The sequence below is a fragment of the Giraffa tippelskirchi genome, chromosome 9, assembly GCF_054371585.1.
Source record: "Giraffa tippelskirchi isolate mGirTip1 chromosome 9, T2T-mGirTip1v1.2.pri, whole genome shotgun sequence".
Taxonomy (NCBI): Eukaryota; Metazoa; Chordata; class Mammalia; order Artiodactyla; family Giraffidae; genus Giraffa; species Giraffa tippelskirchi.
In genome coordinates this window covers 101,654,618-101,675,131 of record NC_137283.1, presented here as the reverse complement: position 1 = coordinate 101,675,131, position 20,514 = coordinate 101,654,618, and the positions used below count along the sequence as shown (strand labels likewise).

The 20,514-nt window shown below is 39.0% G+C and overlaps 1 protein-coding gene across 14 annotated transcripts in view; it reads left to right on the top strand.

Annotated features, from left to right (window-relative positions):
- The window catches only part of DSE (dermatan sulfate epimerase), a 141,360-nt gene extending 121,826 nt beyond the window's left edge, over positions 1-19,534 (top strand). For 10 of the 14 annotated variants that reach the window (XM_081530040.1, XM_081530048.1, XM_081530038.1 and 7 more), the window contains 4 exons: positions 6,785-7,038; positions 11,102-11,341; positions 13,920-14,127; positions 16,861-19,534. In XM_081530040.1, coding sequence (XP_081386166.1) covers positions 6,785-7,038; positions 11,102-11,341; positions 13,920-14,127; positions 16,861-18,622 — 2,464 coding nt within the window. In that variant the 3' untranslated portion in view covers positions 18,623-19,534. Of the gene's footprint in view, positions 1-6,784; positions 7,039-11,101; positions 11,342-12,114; positions 12,200-13,071; positions 13,379-13,919; positions 14,128-16,860 lie in introns of those variants that run through there. The other 4 variants (XM_081530051.1, XM_081530049.1, XM_081530050.1 and 1 more) reach the window with 2 other exon arrangements.
- Positions 19,535-20,514: the final 980 nt, after the last annotated feature.

Below are 20,514 nucleotides of genomic sequence, written 5' to 3'. Positions count from 1 at the left end.
TTACGTCTCCTGCATATTTGTTAATCGCTGATCTCATCAGAAAAGTCTTAGTAAAGTATTGCTAAACTTTTAAGTTCATGGTAACAAGTTTTCCAAAATTCTTTTTTTTTTTTTTTGATTGAAAGCTCAAATTTTGTCACTGTCAACAAAACCTTTTCCTTGAACTGGAAGGCTTCCTTGTTTCAAGAGAACTTCCACTTAAATACCCAAGTCTATAAAACTGAAATTTGTCAGTTAGTCGTCATTCTCTCATGTAAAAATGATGTTTCATAAAAAAGCAAGGAGCTGGTTCTGCTCTCAACTCAATGCAGTTTCTTCTCATGACAGTTATATACTTTGCTACCCACAGTGCTTTATATATACTTTCCATTTCATCACTCAGGATATTAGAAAGATATGTACTAAAAAGATTGGTATTTTATAAAATCAATCATTTTTACCACTTTATTAAGGATATTCTTAAATGAAACTGGGTTTATTAAAGATATTCTTAAGTATAATTGTTTTTCTTTAAAACTTAGAGTGCATGGCAGTGTGCAGAATCTTACAAGGATTACTAGAGCAGTTCAATGCCCCTACCTGGATTTTTGCTGAGATGCCAACATTTTTAACCCACTGGTGCTTCTGCACCATCAGTGTGAATATCAATATATAATATCTTTATACTATTATGTGAATAATTTTTATTCATGAATCCCCTGAAAGAGTCTCAAGAGACCCCAGGGGTTCATGGACCTTACTTTAAGAACAGCTCTCTAAACAGGTCAAAGCACAGCTTATAAAAAGGGGAATACAGTAAAAATTTTCCTAACTAACCTCTAACTTCTTTAATTTTCTTAACTAACCACCTCTTAACTGAATTGCCAATGAAATTAACCTCCATCCCTTGTGTAACTGGCAGCAGCCCTCAGAGATTGCTGAATGTCAAGGCTGCTGGGCCACCTTCTACTCTTATCTGTTCCTTTCTGTTGCCACCAGTAGGATTATGTGCTTAGCAAGTATCAGTTGTATTTGTTCTCAAATCAGTTTATGCCACTTTCACTAATACGCTGTTGTTGTTCAGTCGTTCAGTCATGTCTGACTCTCTGCGACCCCATGGACTGCAGCACGCCATGTTACCCTGTCCTTCACCATCTCCACGAGCTTGCTCAAACTCATGTCCATTGGTGATGCCATCCAACCATCTCATCCTCTGTCATCCCCTTCTCCTCCTGCCTTCAGTCTTTCCCAGCATTAGGTTATTTTCTAATGAGTCAGCTCTTCCCATCAGGTGGCCAAAGTATTGGAACTTCAGCTTCAACATCAGTGCTTCCAATGAATATTCAGGATTGATTTCCTTTAGGATTGACTGGTTTGATCTCCTTGCAGTCCACAGGACTCTCAAGAGTCTTCTCCAACACCGCAGTTCAAAAGCATCATGTCTTTGACACTCAGCTTTCATTATGGTCCAACTCTCACGTCCATACATGACTACTGGAAAAACCATAGCTTTGACTAGACAGACCTTTGTTGGCAGAGTAATGTCTGCTTTTTAATATGCTGCCTAGGTTGATCATAGCTTTTCTTCCAAGGAGCAAGAGTCTTTTAATTTCATGGCTGTAGTTACCATCTGCAGTGATTTTGGAGCCCACGAAAATAAAGTCTCACACTGTTTCCATTGTTTACCCATCTATTTGTCATGAAGTGATGGGACCGGATGCCATGATCTTAGTTTTTTGAATGTTGAATTTTAAGCCAACTTTTTCACTTTCCTCTTTCAACTTCACCAAGAAACTCTTTAGTTCCTCTTCACTCTCTGCCATACTTGGCTGTCCGGTGGCTCAGACAGTAAAGCATCTGCCTACAGTACGGGAGACCCGGGTTCAATCCCTGGGTTGGGAAGATCCCCTGGAGAAGGAAATGGCAACCCACTCCAGTACTCTTGTCTGGAAAATCCCATGGACAGAGGATCCTGGTAGGGTACAGTCCATGGGGTCACAAAGAGTCAGACATGACTGAGCAACTTTCCTTTCCTTTTTCCTTTCTCTGCCATAAGGGTGGTGTCATCTGCATATGGCTTATTGATATTTCTCCCAGCAGTCTTGATTCCGGCTTGTGCTTCCTCCAGCCTGACATTTCACATGATGTACTCTGCATATAAGTTAAATAAGCAGGGTGACAATATACAGCATTGATGTACTCCTTTCCAAATTTGGAACCAGTTCGTTATTCCATGTCCGGTTCTACCCGTTGCTTCTTGACCTGAATTCAGGTTTCTCAGGAGGCAGTTAAGGTGGTCTGGTATAAGAATTTTCCACCGTTTGTTGTGATCCACACAGTCAAAGACTTTAGCGTAGTCAATGAAGCAGAAGTAGATGTTTTTCTGGAATTCTCTTGCTTTTTCTATGATCCAGTGGATTTTGGCAATTGGATCTCTGGTTCCTTTGCCTTTTCTAAATTCAGCTTGAACATCGGGAAGTTCTTGGTTCACATACTGTTGAAGCCTAGCTTGAAGAATTTTGAGCATTACTTTGCTAGTGTGTGAAATGAGTGCATTGTGTGGTAGTTTAAACATTGTTTGGCATTGCCTTTCTTTGGGATTGGAATGAAAACTAACCCTTCCAGTTCTGTGGTCATTGCTGAGTTTTCCAAATTTGCTGGCATATTGAGTACAGCACTGTCACAGCATCATCTTTTAAGATTTGAAATACCTCAACTGGAATTCTCTCACCTTTACTAGCTTTGTTCGTAGTGATGCTTCCTAAGGCCCACTTGACTTCGAATTCTAGGATGTCTGGCTCTAGATGAGTTATCACACCATCGTGATTATCTGGGTAATGAAGATCTTTTTTGTATAGTTCTTCTGTGTATTCTTGCCACCTCTTCTTAATATCTTCTGCTTCTGTTAGGTCCGTACAGTTTCTGTCCTTTATTGTGCCCATCGTTGCATGAAATGTTCCATTGGTATCACTAATTTTCTTGAAAAGATCTCTAGTCTTTCCCACTCTGTTGTTTTCCTCTATTTCTTTGCACTGATCACTGAGGAACGTTTTCTTTTCTCTTCTTGCTATTCTTTGGAACTCTGCATTCAGATGGGAATATCTTTCCTAATACATATAATCACTAATACGTTTAATTGCACAGTTTAATAATCTACAAATAGAATAAGTGTAAGTTAAAAAAAAGAATGTTTCTAAATGCTTAAATGCTTTGGAATGACTTACTATAAAAAACTTCCATCATAATTTAATGTGGATGAGATTAGTAAAAGTTTAGGGAAAAACTCAAAATTCTGGAAGAATTCTATATCCCTTCACAAATATCTTTAATTTCTTCCTATATTAGAGAAACCAAGGCTGAAAATTGTGCTGTTAACATGTTCTTTGCAGGAAAAAATAATGACACTGATCCATAGACCCATATTCAAAGAGAAGGCTTTTGGCTCCCCTTCAAAAGATTGGTGAATATGTACATATAGATATTTTAAAGTGCGATAAAATTCATAAATTAATATCTATCTTTTTTTTATGATTCACCTCTTAATGTGATTCTTTAGTATAAACCTACTAACTGATAGTTAGGATGACATTGAGTAAGATAGATCCTTTACTGCCACTTACGAGCTAGAAGCAAATTTCCTTTGATTTCCATGATAGTAAAATATACTCTCATCCATAATTACTCTCTGTATCTGCATAAGAATTAGTAAAGAATTTAAGTAATCTCTTAGAAATGTAGCTATTACAGGTCAGATTTCATAATGATATAGTGATGTATCTGATGGTACCAGGAACTTTTTTAAAAGATTTTTTATTACATAATTTAATTTTTTTTAATGAAGCATTGACTTACAATGAGGAACTTAAAAAAAAAATTCAGTGTACTAGTGTTTTGTTGAATTGGAAACTGCTTAGAATAAGCAACTGTATGTGGGAGCTTGGAAATTGTTTTTTTATCTATAAAAGTAAGTTCACTGGTAAGTTCATTGGTGTATCAGACATGTCAGCCTGCACTAGGTGGTCGCAGCTCATTGATGTCAGCTTTATCACAGCTGCGCGCGTGTGCTGTCATTTATAGATGACATGGTGCAGAGACGCAGGGCTGGGGAAAAAATGCCTTGGATTCTCTGTCTGGCCCCGCAGTCACCATGAATCAGGGAAGACTGTGTTTCTAACTCCCTGGCAGTGAGCTTGCAGTGTGAGTTGTTTTCTTTCCTAGAAATAGGGAATTAATTCACCCTCTTCACAGTCTGTTTACAACCAGTACACACACTGGCAAGCTGACTGGCAGGGTGGCTTTATCCGTTGCCAACTGGTTAAGAAACTCATCAACTTTAGTCATTTTAGCACCAGGCTGTATCATTAGCACAGCTAACCAAACACTGAGATTATTGTTAAATACCAAGCGATTCTTCCAAACTGCTGATTTCTTAATCATCACATATTCACTGTCAACAGTGTGGCCTACAGGCTTGTTACTTCATTTTTTTCTTTCTTCCCCAAAAGATTTATTGAAAGTCTCCTGTGTGCCAGTCACTGTTCTGGGATTGGGGATCCAACAGTGAATACAGCAGAGGAGAAAAGATAACCCTGCCTTTTAGAACTTCAGTTCTGGTAGAGGATATGTACACATAAACCTGGGCTTCCCTAGTGGCTCAGACAGTAAAGAATCTTCCTGCAACGCAGGAGACCTGAGTTCAATCCCTGGGTTGGGAAGATCCCCTGAAGAAGAAAATGGCAACCCACTCCAGTATTCTTGCTGAAGAATTCCATGGACAGAGGAGCCTGGAGGGCTACAGTCCATGAAGGTCACAAAGAGTTGTACACGACTGAGCACACACTTGTCTATTGTGTGTTACTTTCTCAGCTGTGTCCAGCTCTCTGTGACCCCGTGGACTATAGCCTGCCAGGCTCCTCTGTCTATTGAATTTTCCAGGCGGGAGTACTGGAGTGGGTTGCCATTTCCTTCTCCAAGGGATCTTCCCAACCCAGGTATCAAACCTACACCTCTGGCTTCTCCTGCATTGACAGGTGCGTTCTTTACCACTGCACCACCTGAGAAGCCCACACATAGATGTAGACATACTTAAATGCCAGGAGGACAAAGAAATGAAGAAAGTGAATGAAATGCTGTGGGTTGAGGAGTAACACTGAAATTCTGACAGAGTGGGCAGAGAAGGCCTCACTGAGACAATCAGGTCTTTAGTATTGGGTTGGCTGAAAGGTTCGTTTGGGGTTTTCCATTATGGAAATGGAAATGATCCTATTGGCCAACCCGATATAAACTCCTGAAGGAGAAACACAGTCTAAAAGAAGTAGTCTCTCAGACCTTAAGTTTTCTTAGTCTGTGTCTGTGGGGTTTGTATGAGAGAAATACTACATCTAAATTTTCACTATACCTGAAATTTTAGCATCTCTTCTAAATCATGTATCTAGATAACCAGCTATAGCAATCTGAGGAGAGCCTGTGTCTTTGTCACAGATATTTTCATGTCACATACACTTACTGTATACATCTCAAAATACTATGTATATTCATCACTACTTACAAATTACCATAGTTACTATCCTAGCCAGTAAATCTTGAATTTTAATATCTTAATAAAGAAGCACATATATCACAGTTTTAAAAAATATCTGTGCTGATAATTATATTTCAAAATAATACATTTCCTGGTACCGCTATGTATTATATGTTATGAGTTTTAAGACATATTGAGAAAGAGGCCGAGGCTTCACTAGTTTGCCAAAAAGAGGCTCTGGCATAGAAATGTTAAGCTTTCGTTTAATCCCGAATTGAGAGCTGTCTTCCACCTCCCACAAGTACAGTACACCCTTCATTTGTTTCCCTCTTTGAGAGATTACTCAAATACATCCTGAACAGATAGGGAGGGTTTTCCGGATAATTCCGTAGAACTGTGATTGTGAAAGATCCTTTTTAGTTTCCTGTTTCCTGTTTCCTGCAGGCCACACACTATTAATGTATTGGGTTGGCCAAAAAAGTTTATTCGAGTTTTCTTTTTGCCAACCCAATATTTGCAGAATTACATAGTAAGTCAAGCAGCCATGTAGCTTCCTAGAAAAGGACAGTTTAGTACTTCACGGATTAGCTTTTAGACTTCCCTAAAAAAGTGCTTGAAGGTCCTTGAAATAAGTGCAGTTCATTCTGAGAAAAAATGAGATGTAGAAATCTGAGTTGGAATTGGCTCACTTTACTCACTTACACCAGCTTTTTAGCCACTCTCCTCATCATGACGTTGACCAAGTGCATCTGTCTGGATTGAGAGGACCTAGACTATGTACCATGGTACCTTCACCTGGATCAGCCGATGGGAAATAAGGTGGGATATATGTACACTTTTAACTGTTTCAGCATGACAGTCGTAGAACAGAGCCAGGAACCCTACTGCAGGTAGAAAGGCGAGGGTGAGCACTAGTTAATGGGTTAGTCCAGAGAATTTTGCTCTGTCACTACATATTACATACTTTCAATCCCTCGAGAATATAAATATACTCTTCTATCTCTTGTCAAGAGTTAAAAAAAAAAAAACTAAAAATTAACATCTTAATGTTGCCAGAAGCTGGAAAGAGAAAATGTGAAGTCTGTAATTTTCACATTAGACAATCTTTTATGCTTGCGTCTTATGTGGTGGGAAATCTATTTTTTATGTCATTAAACCTTGTGGACTCTACCTTCACTGGTGTCCTTTGTTGTTGTTGTTGTTCTGAGAAGTAGATACTTGAGAAGTGTGATGAGGGCTCTGAGCCATGTGGCACTCATTTGCGTGGTCTCTTTTCCTTTACAGGTTGGTGAAAGATGCTCCTTGGGATGAAGTCCCACTTGCTCACTCCCTGGTTGGTTTTGCCACTGCCTATGACTTCTTGTACAACTACCTGAGCAAGACACAACAGGAGAAGTTTCTTGAAGTGATCGCCAATGCCTCGGGGTATATGTATGAGACTTCATACAGGAGAGGATGGGGATTTCAATACCTGCACAATCATCAGCCCACCAACTGCATGGCCTTGCTCACAGGAAGCCTGGTTCTGATGAATCAAGGTGTGTACGGCTGAGGAATACCTTGAGCTGACATCGGTCACAGTTACCACATTGTGAACCAAACATTTCTATAACTAGTCTAAGTACATGTTCATACTTGGATCCTAACTAAGCCCAGACCATGATAATACCTCATGCACTGCTTGGAGAGTTGAGAGACCTCTCTTTCCTCATTTCTGCTTGTTACATTAGCCTGCTTGTTATTTTAGTATGCTCTTGTATTGTCCCAAGTCATATCCTTACACACAGGATCAGTGATGAATATTCCTTTTTCCAATTTTTGAAAGTGAAGGTAACCAGGCTGGATAGAGTTTATAAAAGCTGAACAGGTGGTTTATTATTTGAACTGAATATTCCTTACACACAGGTTGTGTGTCAATATATTGCTACTTTTTTCCCCCTCTAAAGACTTTAAAAGAATCAATCTAAGGACTTCCCTGGTGGTCCAGTGGTTCAGACTTTGCCTTCCAATGCAGGGCATCCTGGTTCGATCCCTGGTTGAGGAGCTAAGATCCCACACACCTCAGGGCCAAAAAACCAAATATAAAACAGAAGCAGTGTTGTAACAGAGTCAATAAAGACTTTAAAAATGGTCCACATCAAAAAAAAATCTTTAAAATCAGTTAATCTAGATCATTCAGGTCAAATTTACAATTGACTTTATGGACCATATAGCTGCTTTGCCTGATTGTATTATATAATTGCTAATATCACATTTTCTTTTTTTATAATTAAATTTATTTTTAATTGAAGAATAATTGCTTTATTGTAATTGTGTTGGTTTCTGCCATCACATTTTCTTTGTTCTTGTCATTCTGACTTAATTACAACTCCTGTTGAGAGACATCTTTAAATAACTAAATAAGGTTGTGTTTAAGAAAAATGACCCTTGGTTCACAGTGAATTATTAGAATATTAAATATATACTCATAACTGGAAAATCTAAAAGAATTTAACTCAAAAAAATTTAAAAAATTTTTTAAAATAAAAGAGTTTAACTCTTGATTTCTTTCCCCATAAGACTTAGTAAGCATTTTGTAGATTATCCAGCATCAGATTTTACCCAAGCCTAAGTTTCTCCCTTGTTATATCAACCATCACTTTTAATCAGGTCTTAGAGGAAAGGAAACTAAAATTAATTGAGCATACAGCATGTGCTATTCCTTGCCCGTATTTGATTTAGTTCTCACATCATCTGTATAAGGTAGCTGGGCTTTGGACCCCATTCTAGCCAAATTCAAACTTCATTGCCTTTCCACTATATTTTGTTGCCTTTCTGAAAATACAAATTCAATTTGTAGTAACTTAAGGAAAGCTTGACTAAGAGGGTAAATTTTTGCCCCCCCACTCTCACGAATACAAACCGAATTTTAAAAGTCAATAAGTAAGCCACGTGAACACCTACCATCAGACCATTTATAAATCCTCAGGCCTGTGGAAAGAACCCTAGAGTGAGCTGGATGGTAGCCCAGGGCTTTGGATTTTAGTCTAGTACAGTTTAATTCCCTTAGATAAATTTTTAGTTCTTTACCAGCAGAAATAGAGCTTATTTCTTCATTCTCCACAGTAGATAAAATTGTTCCAGATAATAAACAGGCACCTAAAATACTGGCTCGAAATGGATCACAATTTGTATTTGGCCTTGGCAGGAGTTTTCACGTGCATTTGTTTTCTGAGTAAAGTCATGGTTTGCTCTGGGATGCAGTCTTCCAGGGCTTTTCCACAAGCAGCGCCCACACTGATGAGAAGAGGGAACAGAAAAGGAGTGGAATCCCTGGTCCTTCACATCTCTGTTAGTCATCAGGCTTACAGCCCTGGCTTTCTCAGCTGCGTTGCTCTCACTCTAGGAGCTACCTTGGCCACACTGCACTGATAATTCCATGTGCTCAGAGCAGCCTTGTAGATCCTGACTGAGGCAGCTTTGTCAGGTGTAGCTCCCATTGAATTCACTTGACATCTCAGCAGTGGGAGAATTAGGATTTGGTGGCTCAGTTGGTAAAGAATCCACCTGCAGTGCAGGAGACCTGGGTCGAGACCTGGGTCAATCCCTGGGTGGAGATCTCCTGGAGAAGGGAGTGGCTACCCACTCCAATATTCTTGCCTGGGGAATTCCACAGATAGAAGAGTCTGGTGGGTTACAGTCCATTTGGTGACAAAGAGTCGGACATGACTGAAATGAACTAACATTTTCACTTTCTGTTCTGCTAACCCAGTCTGAGGCTTGGTACAGAGGGCCCACAGGATCACATGTATTCAGTTTACAAATCAACTGGAAAGAAGACACAAATGAAATGTTTAAATGATTACACCATACTTGTAATAAGACCAGAGAATGAGATAAAGAGTGTCATGAAGTTATGATTAAATATCAAATGAGTGTATTAAGTTTGCGTTCAGGAGAACACGTTTAGATGAGTTTGAGATGGTTCATAGAACTTTCAAGGGTAGATAGGATATGGATAAATGAAAATAAGGAGAAATCCAGGCAAGATATATGGGTGATGGAAAAAACACAGGGCAGACCATTAGTAACAACAGTATTGGTACCTCATATGGATAGATTTGAAATTTGCAAAGGTAGACATTACCTCATCTCTCCTGGATAGTTTTTTAGAAGGAAAAAATAAGGAAAATCAGGTAATGAAATATATGAGGAGCAGTGAAATAGCAGTCCTGATTTTAAACGTCAGTCACATTGGTGTCTGGCTGGAGATGGAGGATACAGATGAGGAAAGAGATGAAGATGATTGGGTTTAAACCCTAATAATTAGAAAATGGAAGTTAAAACCTATCCAGAAGGCTGGTATGTCAGGTGTGGAGCTGGATGGGAGAAGGGGCCATTGCACACCAGACCCTGAGAATGGTGCTTCCCCCATGAGATGAGATCTGGAACTTACTTAGGCTGGGACTTTGGCTTTAGGCTGGGACATCTGGTGGTACCTGGGCCTCTGGAAGCCCCCATACCCAGCACATCTAGTAGGCCAAGGTAGAGGGTTCAGCATGGATGACCATGCACATGTCTATGGGAAGGAAATAACTAAAGTCTACTCACATTAGGAGACTGGGAGCTTAACTTGATCCTTAGGGGTTGTTTATTTTAAATACAAGCAAACAAAACAAACTTTAAATCTAAAGACCTGGGTTCAGATCAAAGCTCTGTTCACTTTTAGTCATGTGCCAGAGGACAAGTCAACCTTTCTGTAATTTTGGAGAAATAGTGCATAATTGAGTTGTTTAAAAGGATTAAGTAAGGTTATGTTTAGTGCTGTGTAACTTCTAAATGATACAAAATGTGAGGAATTGTTATTGTTCCCTAAATGCTGGTTTCACAAAAATGATAGAAAAATAGCATTTCTGAGTCAAAAGGATTTTATAAAATATTTTAGACCTTTAGTTCTCAGTTGGGGAAAATGCAAAGGTGGCAGGTGAAGAAGTACTTGAACAAAATCATGTAGCTCATTTTTGGCAGACTTGGGACTCCCAGTTGATTTTTGTCACCTTTAGATCACCACTCCAACAGTCTCTCCACCCCACTGTGCTGCCTTGTCTGATTCTGTGACATCTAAAAGCACATAAAGGACAAAATACTATCTTCTAAGGAAAGGATAAGTTGGAGACTGTTCATTTAGCATTTCTAGTATCTGCAGCTTATTACAGATTCTGTAAAATAATGGTAACAGTTGTTGTGAAGTGGAAAACTTCAAAAATATTTTCAGTTGGTGTTTTTTAGAGAAATTGAATAAAAGTCTAAATACACAGATCTTTTCTTGCAGGCATGAAGAATGTCAATTTGTAACCTCAGATATCATGTGATTTCAATTTATTAAAGATTGTTAAATTACTGATACTTATTTAAAGGTTTGCCTTTAATTAATAAATGACCTGTGTCAAGAACTTCTTAACTTAAATCATGGACTCATAACCCGGGATTAGCAAGATGCTGTTTATAATGTTGATAAGTGTATAAAATAGTCAGATAACTAAGACGGTTTAATTTGGCCACATTTTTGTTTCTGCTTTGTTACATCCTTAGTCATTGTTTTCATGTGTTTTCATCCTTTAGGGTACCTTCAGGAAGCTTACTTATGGACCAAACAAGTTCTGACCATCATGGAGAAGTCTCTGGTCTTGCTCCGAGAGGTGACAGATGGCTCCCTCTATGAAGGAGTTGCATATGGCAGCTACACCACTAGATCACTCTTCCAGTATATGTTTCTTGTTCAAAGGCACTTTGACATCAACCACTTTGGCCACCCATGGCTTAAGCAACACTTTGCATTTATGTATAGAACCATTCTGCCAGGTACAGTGAAGACGTAGAAGTGAAAACAACATTAAACTATTATAATTTTTTCTGATTATGAAGATGGGCTAGATTAAGAAATGTGGGATTTGAGCCATATTGAGGTTAAAGGGATTTTTTTTTTTAATCAAAGAATTTAAGAGTTGTATATAGCCAAGAATATTCTACTCATCAATGTGAGGATTTGTGATTTAAATATTATAAATCGTAGAGTATAACAGATCAAATATAATTTGTAGTCCCATGGTACTTTTATTTTTGTATGTATACAAACTTGGGTACATATGCAAACTCTTTTTCATGAATCTAAAAATATAAATATTTATGATTACATGTTATTTTCCTTTATGCGTAAACCCTAATTCTTTTTTTTTAGTTTTAAATTTTTTCTCCTAAACTATACAGACATGATTCAAAAGAGAGATTACACTTGGAGGTTTAGTATTCTTTTTAAATATTTTTGAGTTTGATCCCTGGGTCGGGAACATCCCCTGGAGAAGAGAATGGCCATCCGCTCCAGTATTCTTGCCTGGAGAATTCCATGGACAGAGGACCCTGGTGGGCTATAGTCCATATTGAAATAAATGGTATAAAATATATAAAGTTAACCAAAAAATGAATTTCTATGAAACTTAATTTCTTGTTGTTATGTGGTAAGCTTTTAAGTAAGTGTATTAAGAGAACTGGCTGTTAAGAGAGAAGCCTTTTATTCTCTTTTATTCTCACTAAATTCATTTCTAGGACAGACTATAACTCTGCTTATTTCTAAACAGGAGTAAATTTTCATCAGGATGGATTTTTCCCCAGTGAAATGCAGTTTTTAGTTGAGTGATTCTAGACCTACAGCAAACAATCCAGGTTTTAAATCTTTTTGCTCTGGTTATATACACGTGGATTGGCTAGAACCTCCATTATTGCATTAGTTATCAAAAAAATACTACAGAGCCCCCAGAAGAACCATGTTATGATTTGGTTTAGACTCACATTCAGAACCCTATTGTTTTATTGCTTATCCTTGAACATTCAGGAGAGGCTTCTTGTTTCTTTGTCTATCTTGGTAAACACGGCCATCTAAAGCAAGGGCCTTTAAGAAACCTCAAAGCTTTGTAATTTGATCTGAGATCTAATAACCCGCCACACTGGGGCTTTGACTTGCTGTGAACTGTGTATATGGCTACTTCCTAAGGTGGAAAAGACAATATAATCACCTTTAAGTGGAGAATTCATGTGTTTGTGTCAGTTAGTAAAACAACCTTTATTGAACATTGATGTGCCGGGCACTATCATAGGCAAGGGATTCAAAGAGTAATAAGACATACCATCTGCTTTTAAGATACTCACAGATTAGCAGAAGATTCAGAAAGTCACAATTTATAACAGGATTAACTTGGATAAGCATTTACTAAACTGGCAAGAGCAAAAACATTAGCTATAAATTATGTAAATACGGTCATGCAGGCATTTTTAGAAGGGATTCTGTGTTAAGTCAATCTGTTCTCAACAACGTCTTTTTTCCTCTACACTATCTATGCTAGTAACAATTATTCCTGTCTGAACCAGAGTTTTTTCCCATTATTCTTTTTCAAGGATGCCTGGAGTATATCTGGTCTTGTTTCTGTTTTTCTGACCTATTCCAGTATGATCTTTACATTTTTTTCTCTTTTCTTCAACTTCTGACAGTACATGTAGGCAGGATCTTCTCTGGGAATGGTTTTGTTTTCTTCTTACAGATACTCAGTTTCTCCCCTAAACCTTCTAATTTCTACTGTTGTTGTTCATTCACTGAGTCATGTCTGACTCTTTGCGACACCATGGGCTGCAGCAAGCCAGGATTCCCTGTCCTTCATTATCTCCTGGAGTTTGCTCAGGTTCATGTCCATTGAGTCGGTGATTCCATCCAACCATGTCATCCTCTGCCACCGTCTTCTCCTTTTGCCCTGAGAATCTTTCCAAGCACTGTGGTCTTTTCCAGTGAGTCGGCTCTTGGCATCAGGTGGCCAAAGTATAGGAGCTTCAACTTCAACAGCAGTCCTTCCGGTGAATATTCAGGGTTGATTTCCTTTAGGATTATCAACTGGTTTGATCTCCTTGCAGTCCAAGAGACTCTCAAGAGTCTTCTCTACTTCTACTGTATTGAATGCCAAATTGAAACACTTTATGTTATTATCTTGGCCTGGGATGTGGGATGTGTTGGTGGAAAAGCTAGTGTTCATTCCAGATTCAGGGACTCACCATGCACAAGAGGATAGATACCCCATGTATCCATGGAAGTATAATTGTATATGGCATGGACATTGGAAAATGAGGAAGCTGAGCAACACATATAAGCATTCATAGTTACTTCCATTACCAATGACAAGTTGCCATGTAACAAACTTACACACAAGGTTTGTGGAAGACTTTTGGAAGGATTCTGATTAATTGGGGTAGAGCAAAGGGATCATGGTTCTGTTTCTTATTTTTATCCTAGAAGACAATTGATTCCAATTTGTAACCAGGATTCAGAATCATTGTTTGGGGCTTTATGGAAGTATGTAGTTTTAAACTTACCTTAATTCTGTCAAACATCTTTCCTCAGGGTTTCAAAGAACTGTGGCTATTGCAGACTCAAATTACAACTGGTTTTATGGTCCGGAAAGCCAATTAGTGTTCCTGGATAAATTTGTCATGCGTAACGGCAGTGGCAACTGGTTGGCTGACCAAATCAGAAGGAACCGTGTGGTGGAAGGTCCAGGGACCCCGTCCAAAGGGCAACGCTGGTGTACTCTTCACACGGAATTTCTCTGGTATGCTACATTGTACTGGCTTGAAAGAAATTGTACCCAGGGGCACTGTGTGTTAAATTTTTTTGCATTAAAAAAGAAAAACTCATCTCTCCATGCCACCTACGCACTCGCAGCTTCTGTTCTGTTCATATTGCAGTTTTGAGACTCTGTTAGAAACATTTCCTTCCATTTAAGATCTAATTACTGTTTGCTGTTTTTGCTTTTCTTGTATTAGAGATATCCTTGGCTCACACTGTTTCATAGATATGCATGTTTTGATTTACATCATTTTTGAAATCATCTAAAGAGAAAAACCACAAAATTTAGACCTAGTTTTTCTGATAATCACACTGGGAAAAAAAAAAAGGTAGTAAAATGTTTTGTTTTGGTAAATGGAGCATTATAATCTTCTAATAGCAAAGCTGTTACTAAATTTTCAAAACTATTTAAAAGTGTTTGACAGTATTTGACAGTTTTACTTTGATAATAAAAGAACCATGTAATTTTTTTTGCCTTAATCTTTTAAGCCTAGAAAGAGCAGCCAGGGTCTCCTTTTTTAAAGTACTGCCAAATACATTGTTGGCATCCAATAAATTAAAGTTAAAATAAAAGTTACAGAGAACTGGTTAATCATTAATCCCCGAAGTCTTTTCAAGCTATTGAAATTTGCATTCAACTCCAAAGTAAGCTTGCATGGTTTGATTGCTTCTTTTCATTTAAAAAAAAAAATTAAACAATTACGAGGAAGAAAAATGTTAGTAAAGTGATAACTGTCATAATTTAACCATCATTTTTAAAAACAGTCTTCACAGATGAACTACATATATTAATATGTAGCCATTCCTGGCTCCATTTAGGGGTATGAAGTAATTACTTAATAGTGTCTTCACTTACCCATAAATAAACAACCAAGAGAATTCTATATAGTTGCTTCTAGGAGTCAGATTAATGGTAAGTCTAACTTGGTTCAGAATGTGCCTTTATGGGAATATGAAAACTGACTGAGGGATTTCCCTGGTGGTCCAGTGGTTGGGGAACTACGATCCTGCATGCCATGTGGCCAAAAAAAAAGAGAAATAAATGGTAAATACCTGAAAAAATGACCAAAACCCAAGAGGAGGATGACCGGTTTGCTTATATCTGGATTTGTTAAATCATGATAATTAAGCCAACCCTCTACTCAAAGTAGAGATTTTTGATGTCCTGAAACAAACTCCAAAACAATAGACATAACAGCCCAAATCAAGTATCAAAAAGACGAACTCTACCACAGCTGACCAATTCACTTTAGAGACCTATCTAAGAGCTAGTACAGGTCTGCCTTTCCTCCCGTGAGCAACAGATCATATGAACCTGTCAAGGCTGTTGTCTAAAGTCACCAAAAGCAAACAGTCATCTCCATTATTATTTTTACAGCCTTTCTAAATCAAGACCTGTGTTCTTAATCACAGGTTAATTAAGTAATGTTAATTATTGTCTTACTTTGATAATAAGACCTGTATCGTCGATTAAGATAAGATATTTATTATTAAAAAAGTGTGCAGATTAAAACAAAACAAACCCTTTGGATTTTTGTCTGGGCTGAACAATGGGAGGAACAATCATAAATCCCCCCCACTATTAGATTTTTTCCTGAATTTCATGCGTTTATATTTTTAGATACTGCATTGGCAGTAAATTTTATCTAATATGTGAAATTCGACTGTATTTAAAGTTATTTTTTTAGAGGGGAGGAAAGTACCAAATTTGAATTTCAGTTGTTTGCAGAACAATACTTGCTTATTACTAAGTGATTGTGCTGTGCTATGCTTAGTCACTCAGTCGTGTTTGACGCTGTGACTCCATGGACTGAAACATGCCAGGCTCCTCTGTCAATGGGGGTTCTCCAGGCAACAATACTGGAGTGGGTTGCCATGCCCTCCTCCAGCAGGTCTTCCCAACCCAGGGATCGAACACAGGTCTCCCACATTCCAGGCAGATTCTTTACCGACTGAGCCACCATGGAAGCCCAAGAATACTGGAGTGGGTAGCCTATCCTTTCTCTGGGGGATTGTCCCAACCCAGGAATTGAACCGGGGTCTCCTGCATTGCCGGCAAATTCTTTTACCAGCTGGGCTACCAGAGAAGCCCACTCAAGGATTGCTAGAGTCTAAATATTTTTTTTAAAGATTTTTTTTGATGTGGCCCATTTTTAAAGTGTTTATTGAATTTGTTACAGTATGGCTTCTGTTTTATGTTTTGCTTTCTTGTCCACGAGGCATATGGGATCTTTGCTTTCCAACCAGGGATTGAACCTGAACTCCCTGCATAGGGAGGTCTTAACCACTGGACTACCAGGGAAGTCCCTAGAGTCTAAATCTAAGTGCGTGGTTTCCTAGAATAGGAGCCCCTCAACTAGAGGTTTGGGTGAGCTGCTTAATTCTCGGAGCCCCAGTCTCGTTTGGGTGGCAGTTCTGAAATCATTAAGTGAGGAGGGTCCATGTAGAGATGATCAGCAACAGTCATTTCAGGCTCACACCCTTCACAGATGTAAAGGTACACTCGTCTCCCATTCACCAGGGACATTGCTCTACTCGTGCTGACGGTGCGTGGGTGTTTTCAGAACAGTCCGTAATGCAGTCTACACTGCCAGGGCTCTGGGTAGCATTTGTGCATTGTTTCCTCTAGCCACGTTGCCATGTGGCATCACTGTTCTGATATGTCCTTTCACTTCTATCACAAAATCATGTAATTTTTAAAAATTAATTCTTTCAGGTACGATGCCAGCTTGAAATCTGTCCCCCCTCCCGATTTCGGTACCCCGACATTGCATTACTTTGAAGACTGGGGGGTTGTGACTTATGGAAGTGCACTGCCTGCAGAAATCGATAGATCTTTCCTTTCCTTCAAGTCAGGAAAACTTGGGGGACGTGCAATATATGACATTGTCCACAGAAACAAATACAAAGACTGGATCAAAGGCTGGAGGAATTTTAACGCAGGGCATGAACATCCTGATCAAAACTCGTTTACCTTCGCTCCCAACGGTGTGCCTTTCATTACCGAGGCTCTCTATGGGCCGAAGTACACCTTCTTCAACAACGTTTTGATGTTTTCCCCAGCTGCCTCCAAGAGCTGCTTTTCTCCCTGGGAGGGCCAGGTCACAGAAGACTGTTCATCAAAATGGTCTAAATATAAGCACGACCCGGCAGCTAGCTGTCAGGGGAGAGTGGTTGCCGCAGTGGAGAAAAATGGGGTGGTGTTTATCCGAGGAGAGGGTGTAGGTGCTTATAACCCCCAGCTTCACCTGAAGAACGTTCAGAGAAATCTGATCCTACTGCATCCACAGCTTCTCCTCCTTGTGGATCAGATACACCTGGGAGAGGACAGCCCCTTGGAGAGGGCAGCAAGCTTCTTCCACAATGTGGATTTTCCTTTCGAGGAGACGGTGGTAGATGGGGTCCACGGGGCTCTCATCAGGCAGCGAGATGGCCTCTATAAAATGTACTGGATGGATGATACTGGCTACAGTGAGAAAGGAACCTTTGCCTCAGTGACATACCCTCACGGCTATCCCTACAACGGGACGAACTACGTGAATGTCACCATGCACCTCCGAAGTCCCGTCACCAGGGCAGCTTACCTCTTCATAGGGCCATCCGTCGATGTTCAGAGCTTCAGCATCCACGGAGACGCTCAGCAACTGGATGTGTTCGTGGCCACCAGTGAGCATGCCTATGCCACTTACCTGTGGACAGGAGAGACCGCAGGGCAGTCTGCCTTTGCGCAGGTCATTGCTGACCGGCAGAAAATTCTGTTTGACCGGAGTTCAGCCATCAGGAGCAGCATTGTCCCGGAGGTGAAGGACTATGCTGCTCTGGTGGAACAGAACCTGCAGCATTTTAAGCCCGTGTTCCAGCTGCTGGAGAAGCAGATCCTGTCCCGTGTCCGGAACACAGCCAGCTTTAGGAAGACTGCCGAGCGCCTGCTAAGATTTTCAGATAAGAGACAGACTGAGGAGGCCATCGACAGGATTTTTGCCATATCGCAGCAGCAGCAGCAGCAGCAGAGCAAGTCCAGGAAGAACCGAAGGGGAGGCAAGCGCTATAAATTTGTGGATGCCGTCCCTGATATTTTTGCACAGATTGAAGTCAATGAAAGAAAGGTTCGACAGAAAGCTCAGATCTTAGCACAGAAAGAACTGCCCGTAGATGAAGATGAAGAAATGAAAGACCTTTTAGATTTTGCAGACATAACATACGAGAAACACAAAAACGGTGATGTGATGAATAGCCAGTTTGGCCAGGCTCGGATGGTGACAACAACTCTCAGCAGAGCCCCGGCGCTGTCTGCCTCATACACCAGACTGTTTCTGATTCTCAACATTGCTATTTTCTTTGTCATGTTGGCAATGCAACTGACTTATTTCCAGAGGGCCCAGAGTCTTCATGGCCAAAGATGTCTCTATGCAGTCCTTCTAATAGATAGCTGTATTTTATTATGGTTGTATTCTTCTTGTTCCCAGTCACAGTGTTAGTATCGAAACTATAAGTGGCTTGATTGTTTTGTGGTCACAAGTCTATGCAAAAAAAAAAGAAAAATTCATTGCCCTAGTTTATTCCTGGATTTTTTTTTTCAGATTCTTTTAACAGATTAAGGGGAAAGTACTTCCACACAAGAAATCAGGGACGTAGAAAACTCAGTATGCATAGAAGCAAAGAATTAGGAATAAGGGTAGCTTGGTTGTCACACGGTGTTTCTGGAAATGTTTGGCTTGGCTGATTTAGGAATCCATATAATACTACTCTTAAAAGAACAAAAAGTCTGGTTTTAAGTACTGTTTCTTCTTAAGAGAAAGAGACTTAGATAGAATTGGATTTTATTAATATTAATTTAATGCTATTAGCACTCTCCAGATACTATTTTATGGAAAGGCTGAGGCACACAATTCTGAAAAATACAGAAAGTTTTTTAATGTAATCATGTTGAAAATAAATGTTGGTAAGTCCTGGTTATGATGGTGTCAGCTTCCTTGGAGAAAAATTCATGTGAATAACAGTGTCTGTATATTGGGTTACTGTTCAGATAACATGGTAAAATGGTGACAGAAGGTTGTTAAGAACTTGAGATATATCTCCAGCAGAAAACATATATTAGTGAATGAACATTTCCTTGATGATGTTGGTTTCTGCATACACATAATTGACTGCTTTTACACATCCATTGGTTGTTCAATAAGTAAAACAATTACAGGTAACTTAATTTCCTATTTTCCTTCTATGGAAAACTGTTACAGACCCAATGACTAACTTCAAAATAAAATATTTTATATTTGACTGTTGATTTCAATACCAAAGAAGATGGGGAAGCTAAAATTTGAATATAATTCTCATGTTTTTTTAATAGAAAACTTTAAGTTTATTTTGCTAAATAAACATCATAATTGTGATTTTTCTGCAGTGTCTTTTTTCCATTCCATTCCATTTCCATTCCATTCAACATGTATTCAACAGTTTTGAAATCTTTGAAGAAAACTATTTATTTGAACTTGCGTTAATTAAGCATAAGTTGGAATAAGCAAAGTAAGTTGCTTATTTTCCTTTTTGTTGTTTAAACATGTTTTAAACAGTTAAAGAAAAGCCAAATTCTGATATTTAAGTAATATCAAACTTTAAAAAGTTATTTTTAAAATTTTATTTAATTAATTAAATAAGAGCAAGGGCTCCTCTCTGGTTGCAGTGTGGTGGCTTCTCGTGTTGCAGAGCACAGGCTCTCAGGCACTCAGGCCTCTGTAGTTGTGGTGCACGGGCTTAGTGGCCGTGAAGCCTGTGGGATCTTCCCAAACCCGGGATCAAACCAGTGTCCCCTGCATTGCAAGGTGTATTCTTAACCAGTGGACCACCAGGGAAGCCCAGTACCACACTGTTAAAACATAAAAATTTTTGTATTTTAATTAAGTCCTCAGGAGGTAATAGCAGGTCAGAATACTGGAAATGTATTCCACAGATTGATATTTCAGCATAAGAAAATGATAAAAGGAACTTGAGTGGATTGTCTTACATTTAGCATATTTGAGTCTTCTATATTGCTCCCTCAAAAACAGAGAATATGTTTGGCTCAAGTTTATAATAAGAATACATTCGCTGATACAAATCTAAGGTAGTAATGACCATCGTTTCCTTGTACATGTCCTTTTGGTTCATGGAAGTACTGATAAGTAACAGAAAACAACGTGGAGAAACTTATGAGCCCCTTTTCTCAGTTTTAATTTTGAATCTTCTTACACTAAAAAACAACACAAGTCTGACTTTTCACTGTGCTTCACTCATACTGGAAATCTAGAAAATGACTTCTGAGGAAGTATTTTTTTTTCTTTCATGGAAGCAGTCTCTGGGGAGGATGTCATTACACACTGTTTGAAAGAATAAT